The sequence below is a fragment of the Hyla sarda genome, chromosome 1, assembly GCF_029499605.1.
Source record: "Hyla sarda isolate aHylSar1 chromosome 1, aHylSar1.hap1, whole genome shotgun sequence".
Classification (NCBI taxonomy): Eukaryota; Metazoa; Chordata; class Amphibia; order Anura; family Hylidae; genus Hyla; species Hyla sarda.
Window position 1 is genome coordinate 552,229,429 of NC_079189.1, and position 23,272 is coordinate 552,252,700.

At 42.2% G+C, this 23,272-nt stretch overlaps 1 protein-coding gene across 1 annotated transcript in view; it reads right to left on the reverse strand.

Annotated features, from left to right (window-relative positions):
- Positions 1 to 13,209: 13,209 nt before the first annotated feature.
- The window catches only part of NDUFS4 (NADH:ubiquinone oxidoreductase subunit S4), a 169,797-nt gene continuing 159,734 nt past the window's right edge, over positions 13,210 to 23,272 (reverse strand). Inside the window, exons 4-5 of the mRNA XM_056541806.1 lie at positions 19,451 to 19,524; positions 13,210 to 13,428 (exon numbers count right to left, since the gene is read on the reverse strand). Coding sequence (XP_056397781.1) covers positions 13,325 to 13,428; positions 19,451 to 19,524 — 178 coding nt within the window. The 3' untranslated portion in view covers positions 13,210 to 13,324. The remainder of the gene's footprint in view (positions 13,429 to 19,450; positions 19,525 to 23,272) is intronic.

Consider the following 23,272-nt stretch of genomic DNA (forward strand, 5'->3'; position numbering starts at 1 on the left):
GGGGCTTATAGCCAGCCTCCCTCCTCCCATTGTATGTGTGCCCAGCCACACTGGAGGTAACTGGGAGTAGGCGGTGAGTCGGACCTAATGCTGCTGTAATTGCCCACTGGCGCCTGGTATTGCCCATATGGCACAGGTAGGTTTAGTGTTAGGTCCCGTGCCAATTGAGAAACCTTGGCGTTGGTGTGCGGGCTCAGGTATGTCCTTCATATAAGGATATACTGGCTAATGTCTACATTTTAACATCAGTGTTGAGGGTTAGCCATATGTTACTGTATACATCTACCACAGTAGTGCACCTAAATGTATGTATTGCCCGGGACCTTTGCAAGAGCACAAGGGTTTTGGTCACCTTTGTACAAAGCTATTGTGTGTGCTGGCCCCGGACATGAAAAAAGCCAGCACATGTGCAGTGTTTCAAATGGTATTGCTAGATATGAATTGGATATATCTCATGACACGAGTTTCCAACATCTGCCATTTTATGAATTTGGAGAGTAAGAAAAACCTTTCAACAAGGGGCATGGGTTCAAAGAGAAAATGACACCAATGTATCCAACGCATTAATGCAAACTACACATAAAACATAAAAAGTGAATGTATCACCTAGATCAGATCCAGATACTAAAACATGTTTTTCTTCTAATATTGTTTATACTTTTTGATTGAAAAATCAGTCAGGGTCAGAAAACTCAAAGATAAAAAGAAGATTCCTCTCTTCTCCATGGGTTACAAAGACCTACACAACAGCCTACTAAATAGTACTTAATTCAAAAGAAGTAGAGCAAATAAGCTGGAATAAATACCAATGATCTTAAACCATGTATTTCCATATACAGTGGGGCAACAATGTATTTAGTTAGCCACCAATTGTTCAAGTTCTCCCACTTAAAAAGATGAGGCCTGTAATTTTCATCATGCCTCAACTATGAGAGACAGAATGGGGGGAAAGAATACAGGAAAACACATTGTACGATTTCTAATGAATTAATTGGTAAATTCCTCTGTAAAATAAGTATTTGGTCACCTACAAACAAGCAAGATTTCTGGCACTCACAGACCTGTGACTTCTTAAGAGTCTCCTCTGTCCTTCACTTGTTACCTGTATTAATGGCACCTGTTTGAACTTGTTATCAGTATAAAAGACACCTGTCCACAACCTCTAACAATCACACTCCAAACTCCACTATGGCCAAGACCAAAGAGCTGTCGAAGGACACCAGAAACAAAATTGTAGACGGGCACCAGGCTGAGAAGACTGAATCTGCAATAGGCAAGCAGCTTGGTGTGAAGAAATCAACTGTGGGAGCAATTATTAGAAAATTGTTAGACATACAAGACCACTGAATCTCCCTCGATCTGGGGCTCCATGCAAGATCTCACCCCATGGTGTCAAAATTATCACAATAACGGTGAGCAAAAATCAAAGAACCACACAGGGGGACCTAGTGAATGACCTGCACAGAGCTGGGACCAAAGTAACAAAGGCTACCATCAGTAACACACTACGCCGCCAAGGACTCAAATCATGCAGTGCCAGACGTGTCCCCCTGCTTAAGCCAGTACATGTACGGGCCCATCTGAAGTTTGCTAGAGAGCATTTGGATAATCCAGAAGAGGATTGGAAGAATGTCATATGGTCAGATGAAATCAAAGTAGAATTTTTTGTTAAAAACTCAACTCGTCGTGTTTGGAGGAGAAAGAATACTGAGTTGCATCCAAAGAACACCATACCTACTATGAAGCATGGGGGTGGAAACATCATGCTTTGGGGCTGTTATTCTGGAAAAGGGACCAAGACGACTGATCCGTGTAAAGGAAAGAATGAATGGGCCATGGAAGGAGGTTTTCACTCAAAATCTCAAGATACATCAGCTAGGACATTGAAGATGAAACGTGGCTGAGTCTTTCAGCATGACAATAATCCCAAACACACGGGCAATGAAAGAGTGGCTTTGTAAGAAGCATTTCAAGGTCCTGGAATGGCCTAGCCAGTCTCCAGATTTTAACCCCATAGAAAACCTTTGGAGGAAGTTGTAAGTCTGTGTTGCCCAGCGACAGCCCAAAAACATCACTGCTCTAGAGGAAATCTGCATGGCAGAATGGACTAAAATACCGGCAACAGTGTGTGAAAACCTTATGAAGACTTACAGAAAACGTTTTTGCCAACAAACGGTACATAAAGTATTGAGATGAACTTTTGTTATTGACCAAATACTTATTTTTCACCATAATTTGCGAATAAATTCTTTAAAAATCAGACTGATTTTATGGATTTTTTTTCTCATTATGTCTCTCATAGTTGAGGTATACCTATGATAAAAATTACAGGCCTCTCATCTTTTTAAGTGAGAGAACTTGCACAATTGGTGGCTGACTAAATACTTTTTTGCCTCACTGTATACCCAAAGTAAAGAACAAACGCCCAGTAATTTATTTTTTTAAGAAGGGTGAGAATAAAGAATGCGAGGGTGCAGTTGTAGTGTGAGGAAACATAGGTACCAGGGTAATTCATGATTTCCCCCCTCCCCTCAACAGCACCATGGAGAGCAGTACCATTGACTTGAGAATTAACAGGTGATCGGAAGTTGGTATTTGCACTGCCGACGATGTAATATAGCCAAAGCAGGAGTTTTGAAAATGCAAGGCACTTTCATTTTCAAGGCTGATTTTGCCTTTTTGTCAGGTGACCAACTCACGAACACTGCAGTAGCTGACATTAACTGGATCTGTGATCCCTGAAAGCTCTGTGAGCTTTGTGCCACGGAAAGGTAACTGAAATAGTCACCTTTGTTTTATTACTTTGGGATCACAATAGCTTTCTGCACAAGGAGCACTTCTGTTCTCTGTGACTAGAGAATTAGGTAGGGATGATAGACTGCACAACCTTGCACCCAAAAGAATAAGCAGACCGATTATCCATATATGACCATAACAATAGTAGAAGGTATGGTGGGAGAAAAAAAATTTGCTGCCGTACTGATCTGCTCTAATGAAGCTTTTCTCAGCCCAGGATGTTGCAATCAGTCTAGTTGATTGAGCTTTAATACCTATAGGAACTGGGACCAGTAGATACGTAGGCTAGTTCAAGTGCTTGTTTGATCTACGTAGATATGAAGTCTTTGCTAGCTTTTGGCCTCCTATTTGGTCCTGCAACCCTAACCAGCAAACTTTTTGTCTTTCTGAATTCTCAAGTTTTGTTTAAGTAGTGACTCAAACACCTCCTGATGTCCAAGTTCCTTAGACGTCAAGAAGTGCCTTCTCCTTTTCATTGGAGGGGGTTATTCCAAAAGGGTGGCATGACAATATTCTGCATCCTATGGAAAGCAGAAACTACTAATCAGATCTGGGGATAACTTTGTCTATCCAGAATCTGAGTATAAGGAGAAAAAGGCAGATATATCTCCTTCTGGCTGACATAATTGCAGTTAAAAAGGCATTTTGAGGGACAGAATTCTGAAATATTAGTTTCAGAATTAGCTCATAGGGTCTAGACGTAAGGGCCTTCAGGACCAGAGACAGGTCCCAGGGTGTAGACTTTGGACACTTTACTGGACTAAGTCTTAGTTGCCTTAATATATTTTATAATCTGTGGCTGATCAGCTAGTCTTTGATTAAAGAGATCCCGCAAAGCAGATCTCTTCGCAGTTCGTGTGGCTGGTTTTTGACCTTTCTCTAAGTGTTTCTGGAGAAAGTCCAATATTGCTGCTATGTTAGGGTTGTCTAGGTCTTGATCTCCCACTAATGAGAAAAAAGCAGACCAAATGTGAAAGTGTAAAACAAAAATAGAGAAAAAGAAACACAGCCGCACATCCACAATTCGTATTTTGATCGACTTGCTTCTCAGCATATATTCAAACACTAACAGATTGTTAGAATACATTTTGATCAAAAATTACAAGCCCACTTGCCACGTCAAGGCCACCTATTTAGAGTGGGTCCCTAACCCAACATCAGCATCTGTGGATATAGTACTGGCCCCTGAAAATCTGTGTGTTATCTAAGAAAAACTTTAGCCTTATTAAAAAAGGGAAAGCCAAACAAAATTTCTTCCCTAGGAACTTTAATTTTGTATTAGAGAGACTCCAGATCCCAAAGGCAAAACACTACATAAAACACAGCAATGTTGGCTTTAAATGCACCTGTACTACTTTCCCAAGCTGCTTTTTTTTCCCATTTGGTCTATAAGAAAACCAAGATATTCAAAAGGACAGGGAAGCTTAACTACATACTTAGGGGCCCTATCACAATTAGGTGACATTGATTAATTAAAGGGATATTTTAACCACAGATGGAAAAAAAAAGTATTTTTTTTTCCCAGTTCAGACCATTATTTCTTAATAAACTCCTCCATATATTTTTATGCACTAGAAAAACGGTTTTATGGGCTGTATCAAGACCTTCAAACAGAATATCTTGCAAAGTTTTAGGTTTCACAGGTACTTTTACCTATATAGTTGATCTAATAACCTTAACCAATTGCTCAATATCTTTCTCTTGAAACATGTTTTCCTGAAGCATCTCCTTCCTCAGTGACCTCTAAACTAGGATAGTCACGATCTCTGATCACACCATCATCGGACACTATAACAGCTGACTATACAGCTCAAGAAATACCAAGCTTCTCAGGAGGTCCAGAAATTCATACCGCTAGATGCTAGAGCATCCGGTCTGATCACTTCTCAAGGAAGGGGATCTTCTGCCATAATCTTTTCAATACAAATATTACACTCTTTATAGTGTTTTTTTAAGTACCGTATTTATCGGCGTATAACACGCACTTTTTAGGCTAAAATTAGCCAGGGGGAGAGAAGCGGCGCCGGCAAAGGGGCAGCAGCGCCGACAATGGGGCAGCAGCGCCGACAGACAGGGGGAGAGAAGGGGCAGCGGCACCCATTGCAGGCGCCGCTGCCCCGTTGCCTCCCCAACCCCCGGTTGTATAATTACCTGTTGCCGGGGTCGGGTCCGCGCTGCTTCAGGCCTCCGGTGTGCGTCCCCCTGCGTCGTTGCTATGCGCTGCGAGACGCAATGACGTCACTCGTCATTGCGCCGCGCTGTGCAGTGCAGCGCATAGCAACGACGCGTGGGACGCACACCCGAGGTCTGAAGCAGCACGGACCCGACCCCGGCAACAGGTAATTATACAACCGGGGGTTGGGGAGGCAACGGGGCAGCGGCGCCTGCAATGGGTGCCGCTGCCCCTTCTCTCCCCCTGTCTGTCGGCGCCGCTGCCGCTTCTCTCCCCCTGGCTATCGGCGCCGGCAATGGGGCACCGGTACCGATAGTCAGGGGGAGAGAACAGGCAGCTGCGCAGATAGCCAGCGGGAGAGAAGCGGCGGCAGCAGGGCTCTAGACCCCAGGAAAGGCAGGGGGAGATAAGCGAACAGCGACGGCCCCTCTCCCCCTGCCTTTTCCTCGGGGTGTATCGGGGTATACACATGCACACACACGCACCCTCATTTTACCAAGGATATTTGGGTAAAAAACTTTTTTTACCCAAATATCCTTGGTAAAATGAGGGTGCGTGTTATAGGCCGGTGCGTGGTATACCCCGATAAATACGGTAGTTTATTTTTATTTTTTTAGGGATCTCCTCTCACTAAAAAAAAAAGAAAAAGAAAAAAAAAAAAAAAAGAAAAGCACCTATTAGAATTCTGGCACAAGTCTTTTTCAAAATGAATTGCGTGCACCTTGGCAACACCACCTGGTGGTACATGCATCCATGCATAAGGAGCATGAATACTGACAAGGCCCATAATAAAGCATAGGCCCACCAAATGGTGAGTGCATGACACTTTCTCTTTAAATTGAAGACCTGAGGCAGACTGGTTGGTAGGCACATGACAACTCTACTGAAATCACTGGTTGCTAGCCAGTGTGCTCCTAGTAACCAGATGTGATAGCGAGATGAACTGAATCTTCCTAATCACTCTGAATACGAGTAACAACCAGATAATTCTAACTATAAGACTAGTGTCAGGATCCGGACTGGCGGAGGGTGAGGACACTGGAAGTGGATCCTCCGTGCCAGATGGGTGATTGCGTGGGCCGTACCAGGAGAACAGAGTCTAAGGGGTTACTGGTATTCACCAGAGCCCGCTGCAAAGCGGGATGGACTTGCTGCGGCAGGTAACCCCCAGGTCGTTCCACCCGGTAGCAACTCAACCTCTCTGGCAGCTGAGATGGTGCGGTACAAAAGGACGAGGCAAGGCAAGGTCAGACGTAGCAGAAAGGTCAGGGCAGGCGGCAAGGTTCATAGTCAGGGGCAACAGCAAGGATTCTGGAAACACAGGCAAAGGACACACTGGAACGCTTTCACTAGGCACTAGGCAACAAGATCTGGCAGGGACAGGAAGGGGAAGTGATGTTTTATAGGGAAAACAGTGATTGGACTTGATTGGGCCAGGCACCAATTAGTGGTGCACTGGCCCTTTAAATTTCAGAGAGCCGGGGCATGCACGCTGGGACAGAGGAAGGACGGGGCAGGTGAGAAGAGACATGGGTTGCGATCCGTGAGCGGGCACGTCCCGACCCGCGGATCGCATCCCCTCTGGTGACAGGGTAGCAGCGCTCTCGGTCAGCAGCGCCGACCAGAGTGCTGCAAGTAGAGCTACGCAGACGCATATCCAAGCATATCAGCACTATCAACACTTGTGCTGATACACCAATTTCAAGGCATATGAGAGATTTTGGGGAGTAGAACACTACAAATTAGGACCAAGACGTGGAAATTTGAATAATCAATTGTTACGTGAAGAAGCACGGTGGATATACCGCTTAAAAACAAAAAGCCCCAGTGGTTTGAATGAAGGTTTTACCTTCTCTGCATTTTTGTAATTAGATTAAATGCCTGCAGTAATTTAGAATCAGATATGAATTAATAATGCCAATAGTGAGCCCCAATAGTGATGTCCAAGAAGAATAACATGTGGAAGAGAATCTCACTAATATTTTCAGACAAGCATGTATAAACAAGAGGAAGTATAGTAACTTCCTATAAAAACATCAGTCAATTAAGTAATAACATAAAGAAGATAGCCTCATATCATAAAAAAATCATTAAAAAATTTAAACGTATTTTTAAATATTACCATACTTACATGCGTTAATAACTTATTTAAGATCTTTATTTATTTAAGATCAATGTTTATATAATATTGTACATTTATATTAACAGGCGGTGTAGCCTGCTTGTAGGATGGCTACAATTATGGTAGACAATGAAACTTACACTATGCAGCCTAGTACTGAAATCCCTTATAAAAGTATGGATAGAGCTGGGATTCATACTCTAATAGGACGCGCAGCTTTTCCTGCGCATATATGTCATAATATGGCCGACCAATGAGAGCAAAGATAAACAAAGACGCGGCGCTTGCGCATTGGAAATAGAGAAGCGCTGTAGAACTGAATAACACACTAACAGTACGCGCAGCTGCTGTTAGCGCATATACGTCACCACCAAGGAGCCAATCAAGAGGTATGTAAACAAAACAGGGACGCCTGCGCAATAAGCAAGAAAAGCACTGGAAATACTATCAGTTCGCGCAGGAAGCTTTAGCGCAGAGACGCAGTTGGTAGATTGGCCAATAAGAAAGGTAAGGATAAGGTTGAAGCAGTGATTGGAGACTATGAATCTCCATCATGATGTCATAATGAATCGAATGACTGGATACTGTTTTGTGAGAAGAGGGGATTGGCTCCCTCAGAAGTCAATCATGGAAAATACCAATGATATGGGTCTATTTGCTTGTGAGATCATTTCCTTTGATGACATCACTAAATAGGAGGTTATAAAACCCCAAACGGAGCCCAAACACACGCCATTGACCCCATAGCCCTTGATAAAGCCACAGGTTGTGGTGAAACGTCGGGGGGGGGGGGGGGGTAGTGTGTGACAGTTTTTAATATAGAGTGGAGTCCCAGCAATGTTGCTTGTGGGCTGCAGCCACAGCAATGCAGACATACATACAATAGCATGTAGTATCATGCATTGATTATAATCTCTACCGGAGACAAATCCACTTTAAATTTTAATGTTTATGGCAAGGAATAAAAGTTATATTTTAGATGTCATTTGATGGGTGGTAAATTTAGGGTCTTAGTGATCACTTAGTGATCAAATGTAAATAAATTGAGGATAATAACCCTCCACCCATAGGTCCGGTCTTCTGAAGCAAGTAGAGTAACGCCACGAGCGCTCCGGGGAAGCAGCGGGACCCGGAGCGCTCAGCGTTACAACTAGGTAAAGAACATCTTGGAATATACAAATTTAATAAATAAAATATTGAAAATAATTAAATATTAATGCTTATTAACAGAATTTACTTTTTCTCTTATGTGTGTTTCTTCATTGTCTGATTAGGAAATATAGACATCAGAGAAAATGATTCCCCAGTGTGGGACCTCACTCTATAAGCCAAAACAGTAAACCAGTATAAAGAGGGTCTATAGCACTAGCAGATAGGTAGTAGGTTCAAACATAGTACAAAAAGGATATTGTGAGGTGTACTCTATCTGTATAGTGACCGAGATACATGGACCATTATCCTAATTTACATTTAATTTATCTCAATACGTGGACCACTTCCATCAGCCGTATGCAAAACAATTTCCTTCTTACCTGAGAGATACAACGGATACCATTAGAATATTGGAAGAGCTTGAGTGGCAAGAACATTGGATTATTGGGACTCTGGACATCAGTTCTTTATATACTAGCATCAATCACAACCAAGGCATAGAGGCATCCTTCCACTTTTTAACACAAGCTGAAGAGCTTTTTCCATCTCAGATTGGCATTTTAATGGATAGTATTAATTTCATTTTATCTCGCAACTATTTTTGTTTCAATCATCAATTTTATCAACAAAAGGTGGGCATTGCCATGGGAACCGGATTTGTGCCTAGCTACACCAAGCTTTTTATGGGCTATTGGGAACATGCATGTGACTCCACATTTGGGCACAAATCTGGTACTATGGTGGAGATACATTGATGACATTTTAATGGTCTGGAGAGGCTCAAGACTACAGCTAGACACTTTTTGAGACTCTCAACACTAAACATTTTTATCTACTTTTTTACCCATGGAACAGGTGGAATTTCTAGACATGTTGATCTCAGTCAAAAATGGAAAACTGAAGTGTCAAAACATAGAAGAAACCTACTGCCAGACATTCTTTTACTCTTTTTAACAGCTGCCATCTCCCACGGTGGCTTCTCAGACGTCTGAGGAGAAACTGTACCAACAGAGAATTTTGAAGAAGCTAAAATTCTGACAGAAGACTTTAAGAAAAAAAGATTACCAGGAGAGTATTGACAAAAATGCTGGATCAAATAAGGAGACATGAAAGGAAAAACTACTTTGAACAAAAAATGAAAACAAACAGAGGAACATGGTCTCAAAATTAATTTACCTTTCAATAATCAATACAGACAGATTGAGATCATAAAACGCCATTGGGCACTATTAAAACAAGACAAAACTCTAACCTCAATTATAATAGGAAAACCAAAAATCATCTACACCAAAGCGCCCAATCTGGGCCTTAAATTTGCCCCGACTACAAAACAACCTATACTAGAAGAACAATCAAATCTGACTAAGACCTGGCTGACACTCAAAGGTTTCTTTAGATGCGGGAAGTGTTCAAATTGTAAAATCACCAGTTTTTAAAAAAAACTGCCACAATTATTTAAAAAAAAAAAAAATGCCACAAACACAAAATTGCAGATTTTCTGACCTGCAACAGCACATCTGTCATTTACGCAGTTACATACCCTTGTGGGAAACAATACGTGGGACGTACAAAAAGGAGCATTAAGAAAAGGATTAAGGATAAAGACCCATCTGGATTGTCGTTTGCAACTATTAAGAAGGTAAAAAATTATTGGAGAGTAGGAAACCATAATAAGAGGATGTCGAGACAAGAAAGCAAAATTATCTATGAACTCCAAAACTTGGCACCTTTTGGATTAAATGCTGACCTCGAAATATTTGGTTTTATTACATAATTTTTTAATTTGCATATTTATCACCAAATGCTAATTTATATATTTTTTTTAAAATATTTTTACACTTTTTAAACTTCCACTTTTATGCATTAAATATCGCCTATTTTATAACACCAACTCTATATCTGATTTTTGGTACCAATTTTATGAGCACTTGCACTTTTGTATAACAAGTACATTAGACATACATTTTTAGTATATTAATATACAGTTTACATCCTCCTTTTTTTAAGAACAAGATTATTCCTGCTACTAGCACTTGCACTTTTTACCAGCATGTGCATCTATCAATATATTTTCCATTTTTACACTATTAATATTTCAGTTTTTTGCTTCACCCAATTTAAACTCTTCATCTCTACTCTGCTTCTCAATATTCTACTTTTTCTATTTTTCCTTTCTTTCAATTTTTTCCTCCTTTTTTCCTTCTTCTGATCCCCAATCTTTTTCTGCTCTTAGAATTGGACACATCCCATCCCAATTTTCCCACCCTTTTTTACTTGCCACTTGGAAGACTATAAAAAACCTAGATTGAGCTCTTATCACATTAAGACTACTGAGGAATCAACTAGTGGGTCCGAAACACGCCTGGTCTACCACTGACTGTGTTACCAGTCACTATATGAAGCACTTCTGACAATCTGATCACAGCCGTTTTTTACTGTGCCACAGCATCATCTTTGTGCGCCTCCCACCACGAGGACACACCTCCACAGGATACTACCGACCGCCAAAAGCAAATACAGAACCCAGTAGAGATTCCTACAGCTGGAGCGAACATCAGTGACATACAGGATTACGGGAGAGAGGTACTTTGTACCGTCAACTAACTGTTTTGCTTTACACCCGTGATCACCTTACTACGGCCGCAGTGCCGATGCCTTCACAGCCGTGACCTTTTTCCTTCCACAGGATGGAATAACTGAGACCCAGCATAATCCTAAGTGTGGGACTGTTTCGCAACGGCTGCAGTCCCCTTATTCTCAGCCCTCCTCTGCAGGCTTGCACAGCAGGCGGTCAGTAGACAAGCTCTCCTTCGTTAAAGCGATAGTATCACTATGTTACAACCAGACACGCTCTCCTGTAGTGTTGCAGCGATAGTATTGCTTTGTATCAATTATCTGCAAACTGTTACTACTTTATTGTGTGAGAAGAGCTTCCACGATCTAATAATTGCTTTATTTTATAGTGACTCGCAGCCATGTGTGACAGTATTTATGCACTGTATTCAGTATATTGGGAGACTAGGGCCCAGCGCTCTCCTATTTTACCAATATATTTATTGTATATGCTTAAAAACCTAGTAAATTGTGATTTAACTGTTTAACATTTCAAGAGCATTACTTTATCTAGTTGGGGATCGCACCTTTACACTATTCAAACCTTTATACTATTAATCTTTTCCTACTAATCCTATACACTTACCAACATAACACATTCATATACCCATAGGGGGAGATTTATCAAAACCTGTGCAGAGGAAAAGTTGCCCAGTTGCCCATAGCAATCAATCAGATTGCTTCTTTCATTTTGCAGAGGCCTTGTTAAAAATGAAAGAAGTGATCTGATTGGTTGCTATGGGCAACTTTCCCTCTGCACAGGTTTTGCTAAATCTCCCCCCTACAGTTTATATTACTTATTCATTCACAGTTCTACGCACACACCCTTTTACTCCGGTCTCTATTATTATCATATCTGTCACGGTTTTTTACATTATTTAACGTAAAAAATCCATAGAAATTACTCATTACAGTTTTGTGTACAGATCTTGAGAACCAGTCATTCTATTTTATATATAGGGTCAAACATACAGTATTTTGCTGCAGCATATTTTCCTACCTATTAAAGTCAATGTGTAGTAAAATAAGCGACTGATTTTGCTATGCGTTGAATTCAATGGGAAGGAAAAAACGCAGCAGCAAAATATACCCATATACTGCTTTTAACCCAGTGATCGGCTGTTACTGGTAATCTGTGTTTATAAAAGAATTACTGTCATTTCATTAACCTTTTGACATGTTGTCCAGACAAGTCACAATCTCAGATTGCACCAGGTGTCACTTCTGAGACCTGCTGCGATCACGAGATACAGCCAGGGGAAGTGTGCAGCAGCGTGCACCTTATTCCCCGGCTGCCAATCTAATCCAACCCTTTTCACTGCCTAAGTCTTTGGAGTGAAAAGGTCAGATCTGGTGGCTGGCTGGGGAGTGAGGCCCATTGCCTTGCATTTCACCGGCTTGTTGCAATCTACATTTTTGACATGTCTAGAGCCCATATAAAAAGATGAATCTGCAGTACGAGACACAACCTCATGACTGGAACGGTACCATGTCAGCTAACACAGTGAATGGACTGTGGCAGTCCAGCAAGCTATGTGGACCTTTCTGCTGGTTGTGGGACTTACATGCCATAGTCCGTACATGCCATATTATTGCCAAAGATTAGGCCATCGATCTTACATCCTAGAGACCCTCTTCAAATCCATTCTAATTCAGTGGAAATAGAAAGTCGTGCAAACCAGCTTACTCCTGAAAGTGCCCGGACTGGATTGGACTAATCCTATGTAACAGCAGCAACGAAAGAAGGTGTCCAGCGCAGACTCGTGGATCAAGGAACTACTTTATTGGTAAAATTGCATAGTAGCCATGGGATACAACAGCAAAGGATTCAAGTTGTGTGACGCGTTTCAGCCAGCAAGGCCTTAGTCATACACATGAAAATTCAGTGTTTCACATATGACATGAAGGGAAGCAAATCCTGCATCTATCCCAGCATGACATAGCTGTCACAGCTTTTATCCCATGTCTTGTACATATCTCTAAACTATTCTTGTTGTATTTAAAAGTGATTTCTAGTATAATACCCTATAAAATCAATCTCAGCCCCGATGACAATGAAGAGAACAGAGGCGTATTGACATTGTCTGTACAAAGTGAGTAAAAGGAAATCTAAGAGCCGACTACAGGGACAAGAACAAAGCAAGAATTTCTCTTGATGGATTACCGAATGTCTATGAAAATACTGTCACATTGCTGAACGCTGCAGCTGATTTGGACTCTGCTATTATCGGACTTGGCGTTCTGCAGTTTCCTAGAGCTATGAACTCCCTAAATCGCCTCTAAATATAGATAAATTTATCAAAGGCTCAATTTGGAACTTCAAAAACATTTTAAATAGACACGACAAGATGTGTTTGTAGTTTAAAGGTCATATTTATTAGGAGATTAAGAGTTGTATTATACTGGTGCTATAAATACAGCGCAGCTGACTTAGCTCACAGTTAGACTTACAGACAGCCAATAACAATTCATTTTGTGGATACCCTGGTCCGTTTGTTCCAAGAAAAGTTTGCTCCATAAGACTTGGATTTTGGCTTTGGAATCCTCTTCTCGTCAACCTCGTAACTCCATCCTATAAAAATTACATATAACTAGAGCTTGATTATATGTAAACACGGGGAACACAAACTAAACATAGAAAATTACCCTCAAGAAACATTTTTTTATTCTCTGCTTGTGCACGTGTCTATGCAGTGGTATCGAGCATCAAAGGGAAGGTTTATATGCACCAAGACGTAAACATGTGATACCAGCGTAAGGGCTGGAAGGAAAATTGTTTTATAGTACTTTTTAGTAGCCAACCTTCCAGACGAGGCCCAAGTAGTCATGGTCTATTACTATACAAAAGATAAAGGAGTTTCCCAGTTTAAGAAATAGCAATATTACTAAAGCATGAAAATGTTGAGGAATTGATGTGTTTGATATACATCTAGAGACTGACAAGCTATATACACCTAGCACTTCTCACAGCTGAGAATCAACTGGATCCAGTCTACATAATCCTCTGTGAGCTGAACAGTCTGAACTTCAGGTTACTGCATTGATGTAAAGTATTACAGCAGGATAAAGACTATGCTTCTGCTGTATATAGCTCACAGAGAATTGTCTACACAAGATAATTGTCTCAGATCCTCAGCTGTGAAAAATTTCAGATTTTTACAGATTTTTAGCTTCTGAACAGGAAAGCGAGGTGGTTTTCCTTCCCCAACAAGTAGAGACTTTGAATGTAGTCAGGACATTACACAGGGATTTTGTGAATGCAATCTGGGATACAAAAAAAACGTAACTGTATTTCTTGTTGCAGTGGTGGCTCTAAATCATATGTCATTGATGCATATACATTGATAACTTTTTTTTTTCAGTGGTGATAGGTACAACTTCAACCACTGAAAGGCCCTTTTTTTTAACTGCATTTCCTGATATTTTCTGAGGTTAGCATACAGCATGCATCTTAGTTTAGAAGTTTACCAGCAGTGCAATAGCATTTTATATTACAAGTATTATTTTCCCAAGGGGTGTTAATATGTTAAATGGACACTGTCACCAACTTTATTTTTTGATATGTTGTACTTATGTACTACAACATATCTGCAATATATTTTCATTATTTATTTTTGCATTTTGAGGGTGAATTTTACGTTTGAAAACCGGCCACTAGGGGTCTCCCTCCTAGTGGCCGGCTGCAGCTTGGCGTGACGTCAGTCAGTCCTTATTCATTTACACTGCGCTCGCTCCCTGCCTGTCAATCAGAAAGGCGGGAGCGAGCGCATTGGCTCCCCGGCCACTGGCTGGGAGGCCACTCCTCCCGCACATTTCATCGCCGCCGCTGCCCCTGCACGCTCGCTGCCGGACTCTGCAGTATCAGTAAGCATCAGAAGGGGGGGAGGGGGTGTTTGTGACAGGGGGAACTGGGTATGCGGGGGGGGTGCGCCGGGGGTGACGGAGGGAATGGGGTATGCGGCGGCCGCATGGCACTAAGTTATAGTTCATCTACACAGGGTGCCTCCAGCTGTTTCACTACTACAACTCCCAGCATGCCCTGACAGCCAATGTAGATGAACTAAGGGCGGAAGTCCCCCCCAGCAGGCATCAGTGACGTGGTGCCTGCTGGGGAAGTCTGCCTGGTAGTGAGCACGCTGCCAGGCAGACAAAAAGTTATTTTTAATATAGTAAAAAAAAGAATTTAAAGCAAGGAGGGGGTTAGGGATAGATGTGCAATAGGCAGGGACAGAAAAAAAAAAATATAGGATGGTGGGAGCTACCCTTTAAAGGAGTACTGAAGTGGAATCTAACGTATCCCCTATCTTATGCATACTGGGACCCCCAGCGATCTTCTTAATGAGGCCACAAGGCGCAGTGGCCGACACACCCCCTCCATGTATCCTATAGCGATACATGGAGGAGGTGTGTCTGCAATGGCTTCCTGCTGGGGACGGCACAGCGCTTCCTGCAGACTGCCGCGGCCTCATACAGGAAATCGAGGGGGGGGGGGGTCTGGATAAGAGAAGACTCGTGAGTGCCCCTTTTTCTTCTCATCTTCGTCAACGATTGCTGCATACATGGGACTTCCTTAGGACCGTATTCACACCATAGCGTTGGTTCACATACCGATTATTCCTTGTGCTGCCTATTGGAACCGCTTGTGCCTGCATCTCTTCCTCTGGTATGGCTAATGGAATTTTAGCCTGGGTCCCAGACACTTTTTTGGCTGGGTTCACCTGTGTTTGTGTTCTTTGCCTCATTTCTGTTCCTCTTGTTTAGGGGTAAGAACAATGGAAACCAACAGATCCCACTAATTTCAATGGGCCATTTTTATCTTCAGCTCATCTCAGTTTATATCATTCCATTGTGGACCAAAAAAGGTGCATACGCCATTTCCCCGTGAGGAAAAAAAATAAAATGGAGCTCAAATTTTCATCTAACCTTACATTGAAGTCTTTGGTAACGGATGCAAACAAGAGCGTTTTCTTTGTGTCCCATATTTTATCTGTCTATTTACATCTCACAAACTAGGCATGCTCATAAGGTGGAAGAGATTCAGGAAGAAGTTAAAGGGGTTATCCAGGAAAAACTGTTTTTTGTTATATATCAACTGGCTCCAGAAAGTTAAACAGATTTGTAAAGTATTTCTATGAAAAAAATATTAATCCTTTCAGTATTTATGAGCCTCTGAAGTTAAGGTTGCTCTTTTCTAAGTGCTCTCTGATGACACGTGTCTCGGGAACCGCCCAGTTTAGAAGCAAATCCCCATAGCAAAACTCTTCTAAACTGGGCGGTTCCCGAGACACGTGTCATCAGATAGCACTTAGACAGAAAAGAACAACCTTAACTTCAGAAGCTCATAAGTACTGAAAAGATTAAGATTTTTTAATAGAAGTAATTTACAAATCTGTTTATCTTTCTGGAGCCAGTTGATACATAAAAAAGTTTTTTCCTGGATTACCCATTTAAGTCAGATCACAGGACCTGCATCCCAGCTGTCCAAAAATGGCACAAAGAAGTGGGTAAGAGGAGTGTGGCTTCTGTGGCTGCTGCAAGAACAAAAAATCTGTTTCAAAACGGTGTGTGCAATGCTCTTACAAACCAATGTGTATCAGGTAAGTGTATACCTCCTACAGATCATGCATGTATATATGGTGGTGTGGTGAACATGGGCTTTATATGGTGGCCCTGAGATTTTCGATCGCGGGGGTTCCGCGGCTGGGGACCCCTGAAATCTCTCATGTAGCACCAACCGGTCTCAGTTGTAGGAAGAGAAGATCGTTCCATGTCTGAAGCCTCACAACCACGAGACTGGAGTATCGTGACGTCACAACCCCACCCCCTCAATGAAAGTCTAGAAACATAGAATGTGTCGGCATATAAGAACCGTTTGGCCCATCTAGTCTGCCCAATAATCTGAACCCTATCAATAGAGTCCCTGGTCCTATCTTATATAAAGGATAGCCTTACGCTTATCCCATGCAGGTTTAAACGCCTTCACTGTATTTGCAGTGACCACTTCTGCAGGAAGGCTATTCCATGTATCCACTACTTCCTGATATTACTTTTAAACCTTTACCCCTCCTGCCCCCCTAATTTAAAACTATGTCCTCTTGTGGTAGTTTTTCTTCTTTTAAATATGCTCTCCTCCTTTACAGTGTTGATTCACTTTAAGTATTTAAAAGTCTCTATCATATCCCCTCTGTCTTTCTTCCAAGCTATACATGTTAAGGTCCTTTAACCTTTCCTGGTAAGTTTTATCCTGCAATCCTTGTACTAGTTTAGTAGCTCTTCTCTGAACTCTCTCTAGAGCATCTATATCCTTTTGGAGATACGGCCTCCAGTACTGCGCACAATACTCCAAGTGAGGCCTCACCAGTGTTCTGTACAGCGGCATGAGCACTTCTCTCTTTCTACTGATTATGCCTCTCCCTATGCATCCAAGCATTCTGCTAGCATTTCCTGCTGCTCTGTTACATTGTCTTCCTACCTTTAAGTCTTCTGAAATAATTACTCCTAAATCCCTTTACTCAGATACTGAGGTCAGGACTGTCAAATATTTTATATTCTGTCCGAGGGTTTTTATGCCCCAGGTGCATTATCTTGCACTTATCCACATTGAATTTCAGTTGCCAGAGTTCTGATCATTCTTCTAGTTTTGCTAAATCCTTTTCCAGTTGGCGGATCCCTCCAGGAACATCAACCCTGTTACATATCTTTGTGTCATCAACAAAAAGACAAACCTTACCATCGAGACCTTCTGCAATATCACTAATGAAGATATTAAACAATATTGGTCCCAGTACAGATCCCTGAGGTAGCCCACTGGTAACAAGACCTTGCTCTGAATATACTCCATTGACTACAACCCTCTGTTGTCTGTCACTCAGCCACTGCCTAATCCACTCAACACTATGGGAGTCCAAGCTCAATGACTGTAGTTTATTGATAAGTCTTCTAAGTGGGACAGTGTCAAAAGCCTTACTAAAATCTAGCTATCCGATGTCTACTGCCCCTCCGCCATCTATTATTTTAGTCACCCAGTCAAAAAAATCAATAGGATTTATTTGACATGATGTCCCTGAAGTAAACCCATGTTGTTTTTCATCTTGCAATCCATGGGATTTTAGATGTTCCACAATCCTATCCTTTAGTAGGGTTTCTATTAATTTCCCCACTATTGATGTCAGACTTACTGGCCTATAGTTGCTTGATTCCTCCCTACTAACTTTCTTGTGAATGGGCACGACATTTGCTAATTTCCAATCTTCCGGGTCGACTCCTGTAACCAGTGATTGGTTAAATAAATCTGTTAACGGTTTTGCTAGCTCACCACTAAGCTCTTTCAATAATTTTGAGTGCATCCCATCAGGCCCATGTGACTTACTGGTCTTCACTTTAGACCGGAAATGTAGAACTTCTTCCTCTGTAAAGACACATGCATCAAACGATTCATTAGTCTTCCTCCCTAATTAAGGTCCTTTTCCTTCTCTTTCTTTGGTCTATGGGAGGGGCGTGATGGCAGTCACACCCCCGTGGATAGACTTGCATTGAGGAGGAGGGGCGTGATGTCACAAGGGGGCAGGGTCGTGACGTCACGATACTCCGGCCCCATGGTCGTGTGGCTTCAGACACTGAGCCTCGAGCGCTGCTTGCAGCTGAGACAGGTGGGTGCTGCATGAGAGATTGAGTGGCGGAACCCCCGTGATCAGACATCTTATCCCCTATCCTTCGGATATTGTATAAGATGTCATAGGGCCGGAGTACCCCTATAATATGTAGTGTGGTGAACATGTGCTTATGGGTAGTGTGATGAACATGTGCTTACGGGTAGTGTTGTGGTAATATATTTGCATCAGTTTATCATCCATTGAACCTGCAACTACATGAATGGAACCTAGCTGAATGGATATCAAACACTGCTGTGAACTTTGCCTTAGTCCACAAGCAGGGATGGCAAGTGAAAGGAGGACTTCAGCAACTCTGCCATCTCTCCAGCTGGTCCTGAGTGTTCCGCTGCTCACATTATTGATATGCCCACCTAATTCCAAGTTTCTGCTCATGTCACCCAGGTACTGGAGGTAAAAAGGAAACTCTGGATGAAGACTGCAAGGCACTATCACAAGTGATGAGTGGATCAATTGTAATCTGTCCTCTCTCCTTAGGTTTATTTTAGACCTCACATCTCTTCCAAGGAAAGAAAGCTCTCTTTTCTTTTCCTCTCCCTTCTATACAACTGTTTACTAATCTATCTTTAATGATTGTGGCTCTTCTACACCATATTAGGCCAATCTGGAATGGTTTTTACTATTTACTACACATAGTCAACTTTTAAAATAGGCCAGCTTTTAGAGACTTATAACTGAGTCGTGTGTGTGTGTATGGTGGGATAAAGAACACTTCACATTGGGGATTTGCAACAGATTTTTTATTTTAATACTTTTTTTAAATATTTGCTTAATAAAATGATTGCATGTTAGAAGTTGGTAATCTCTGAAATGGATTTAATAAGAATAAAGTTATATGAAGGGTCATTAAATGGAGGAAGCTGTTAATTATTGGCTAAATCGGAAGGTTCCAAGCTAATGACAAGGTTCAGTTACATTACTTACCGTTCTTTTCAGCAAAGGCAATAGCATCTTCTTTAGAGGTAAAGGAGAGAACCATGTTAGACAAGGGGTCAGCACTGCAAAAATAAGGAAAAAATTTAAAAATAAAAAAGGTCTTTGTTTAGTTCAGTCTCATTACCTAATCTTGAATAAACTTCCTTTTCCAGAAATGTAAGGCGTCACTATAAAGCAGGCATCACTGATCTAGTGTTATATTAAACTGAAGTGCCCCTGTCCTAAATATGTGTCTCCTCTTTAATAACTTTATAGTTTTATCACTCCAACACCATCACAGATTATTCAATGATGCTGTTGGCTACAGAGAGGAAATCCTACTGTTACTTTAGAACACTTTCAGTCTGCTGTGCAGTCATATAATCTTAAAAAAAATGTTGGGAACAATAATAGATAGCCTATCCCTAAAGGGGTTACAGTCACAGGCTGTACTCTGGACATCACTGCTCAGTAATGGAATCCATGATGCCTGGAGTACAGCCCATGATGTTAGAGGCCGCTGATTGGCTAAGTCGGTCATGTGAGGATCACAAAAAAGGAAGACTGGGGTGTCGGGGGGGATTCGCATGGGATCACAAAGATTGATCGTTATTATTTTAAGGAAAAAAATAACCCAACAATATCTGAGTCCCAAAACCCCCCACTGATCAACTGCATTAAAGGAGAAATCTGGGATAGCAAAACTTATCCTCTATCCTAAGGCTAGGGGATAAGTGCCAGATCGTTTAAGATCCAACAGATGGGACACTTCTCCCCCGATCTCCTGTACGGGGCCCCGACTCTCCTCCTGAATGCAGTGTTTCGACCACTGGCGTTTCCCCAATCCTTAGGATAGGGGATAAGTTCTGCTATCCCTGAATTTTCCTTTAAGGGGTTATGTTTAAGGCTGCATTCACACCACGATAGCAGCCTACGGTTGCCTTATCCGGCTGGGGTAGGGGAAAACTGGGTGCTCCCGTACCCCAGCTGGACCGGTGCTGAAATCCATTCACTTTAATGTGCCAACCGGAGTCAAAACAGTGACTCCGGTCAGCTCATTTCTGCCCCTAACCGGTTTTATGACCGGACCTAAAACCGTAGTATACTACGGTTTTAGGTCCGGTCACAAAACCGGATACGGGGCAGAAATGAGCCAACCGGAGTCACCGTTTTACTCCGGTCAGCACATTAAAAGTAAATGGATTTTAGCACTTGTCCGGCTGGGGTACAGGAGTGCCCGCTTTTCCCCTCCCCCAGCCGGATCCGGCAACCGTAGGCTGCTATCGTGGTGTGAATTCAGCATAAGGCATGTTTAAGGTTATGTGCCAGGCAGTGATGATTGTGTGCTCATAAAAAAAATCACAAGTTGTTCAGCTCACCTCCTCCTTGTGTCGCACGGATCGTCACCAGCCTGGTGATGCACATAATCCATGAGAAAGCAGCAATACGATCCAGCGTCACTTGATAAAACTTCAAACTTTTATTGAGCCATTTAAAATTCCATGATACAGGACAACGCCCACCACCTAACTGTGACCACCCCACTGAAGTTGCACGCGTTTCGGGCGCATGCGCACCTTTGATCACTGATGCACCTGTGCACTGCTACTAATCAGGAGTATGAGGAGTAGCAGGGCCCAGGTGCTTCAGTGATCAAGGGTGCGCATGCACCCAAAACGCATCTGGCTTCAGTGGTGTGGTCACAGTTAGGTGGTCACAGTTAGGTGGTGGGCATTGTCCTGTATCATGGAATTTTAAATGGCTTAATGAAAGTTTGAAGTTTTATCAAGTGACGCTGGATCGTATTGCTTTCTTTCTCATGAGTGATGATTGTGTACCTTGCCAAACTCTCAACAGCTATTCCACCTGATCTCCTACCCATTGCTTGGATAAACTGTTTTTATCTTTGTTCCAAACGCTTGAACAAGCAGCGGGGTCGTGACGTCACTGCCATGCCCCTTGTGACATCATGCCACACCCCCTCAATGAAAGTCTACAGAAGGGGGTGTGACTGCCACCACGCCCCCTCCTATAGACTGACTTTGAAGCGGCGTGGCGTGACATCACAAGGAGCACGGCAGTGACGTCACAACCCCGTAGCTCACACCCAGCGTTCTAAATAAACGCCAGGTGCTGCACAGAGATTGCGGGGGTCCACGCGGGGGGGCCCCTGCGATCAGACATATTATCCGCTATCCTTTGGAAAGGGAATAAGAGATGTGGGGGCGGAGTACCCATTTAATAGTGAGAGGGGAATAAGCCATAGCAGCTGATCTCCATTGAGAACAAAGGATCTGGCACATTAGACTCAACATGCCTGTCCTTTCTTCCCTGAATACACATAAGATTTTCGGCAGGCTCACTGAGATCGGCCAAACCTGCTCTAATATGTAAGGCCACTTTTACTCATGGGATGTCAAGCAATATGTCAGCCCTCAAGATCACTTCTTACACATCTCAAGCTCTAAAAACCTTAACACACATGGGACCTCAAATGTTTATTAAGACTAGAACTGTTTTCAGCTCAGGTTCTCAGGTATCTGGGGATTATGTGGTAGAAAATGACCAAACATGGCTGTGTAAATGTCTACAGAGCAGCCAGCTTGACTTGACTGTTAGCAGCTCTGATGTTTATTATAAGAGTATAATTACATAGTTAATCTTCTGTAACAAATTTCTCTCACCAAGAACATATGTCCCACAGAGCTCCAAAACATAGAGATATACAAAAGAAGGGGATATGCAAACCATGTGTATACATTCTCCAAGCAAGCAAAACACCATCTACAAAGCGCACAAATCGGGACAAATCAATGCCGCGCAACATTTGGGATGGAGAAGACGTTTACATCTCTTGGGAAATCCTAGCCATAAAACTCACGTATTGTGGTACCTGTACTAAGGCAGTATGGACACAATTCGCATTTTTGTTTCCTGTGATCATTGCAATCACAGAGATTGGCAAATGTCAGAAACCACACAAAAAATCTAATATGTTCTAAGGGTTTGTCCACAAATGGTCTGCTTTACTTGCCCATAAACAGTGCTACCGATACCAATAGATTGGGACTGGTACTGCAGTTCAGTGTTTTTTACCTGAAAGCTACATTGCTGAATACAGCCAATGGACAGGTGTGCAACTGTATTTGCAACACAAGCAGACCCTTTTTCGAATTCTGAACAACCCCATTAATATTAGACTTTTGGGCAGATTTACTATTGCAAATGTAACAACATTTATTATGCACTTTTGCCCTTCACTCAACAAGGTTTGGGAGGGTGACTTAGCAGGAAGTGGCCATGACTTGTGTGCAATTGTGTATACCTAAAATTGCATCAAAATCATGGTATAACATTCTAGAGTAAAGTAAGTCAATATAAAGTATATATAAACATAGACTAAACAAACAGCATGAGCCACTGTGATAAATGTGCTACATGGCCCCTGCAGCCATTCCCCCATCTCAGTTGTGAATGGCGTATGACTGTTAAATGGTCATGCAGTTATATGGACAAGTCTGTGCTGCAGGGATGTGTAACAAAAGTAGTGGTTCTTTTAAGAAAAGCCTTTAATGCTTGCAAAACTTTAGTTTCCAGCATGTTCTGACAGAAGTGTTGAGAAGTAAGATCCTACAGTCAGGTGTTCTTGACTTCCTGTGCCCTGTCTTCTACTATCTAGATGTTAAGGAGGTACTCCGCCCATAGACATCTTATCCCCTATCTAGTGGCTGGGAAACCCTGCGATCACCAGACCGGCATCGTGGTGTTCTGAACACGGAAGCTTGGGGCTTCCGTGTTCATGACCGCACGCTAAGGTCCCTCCATTCATGT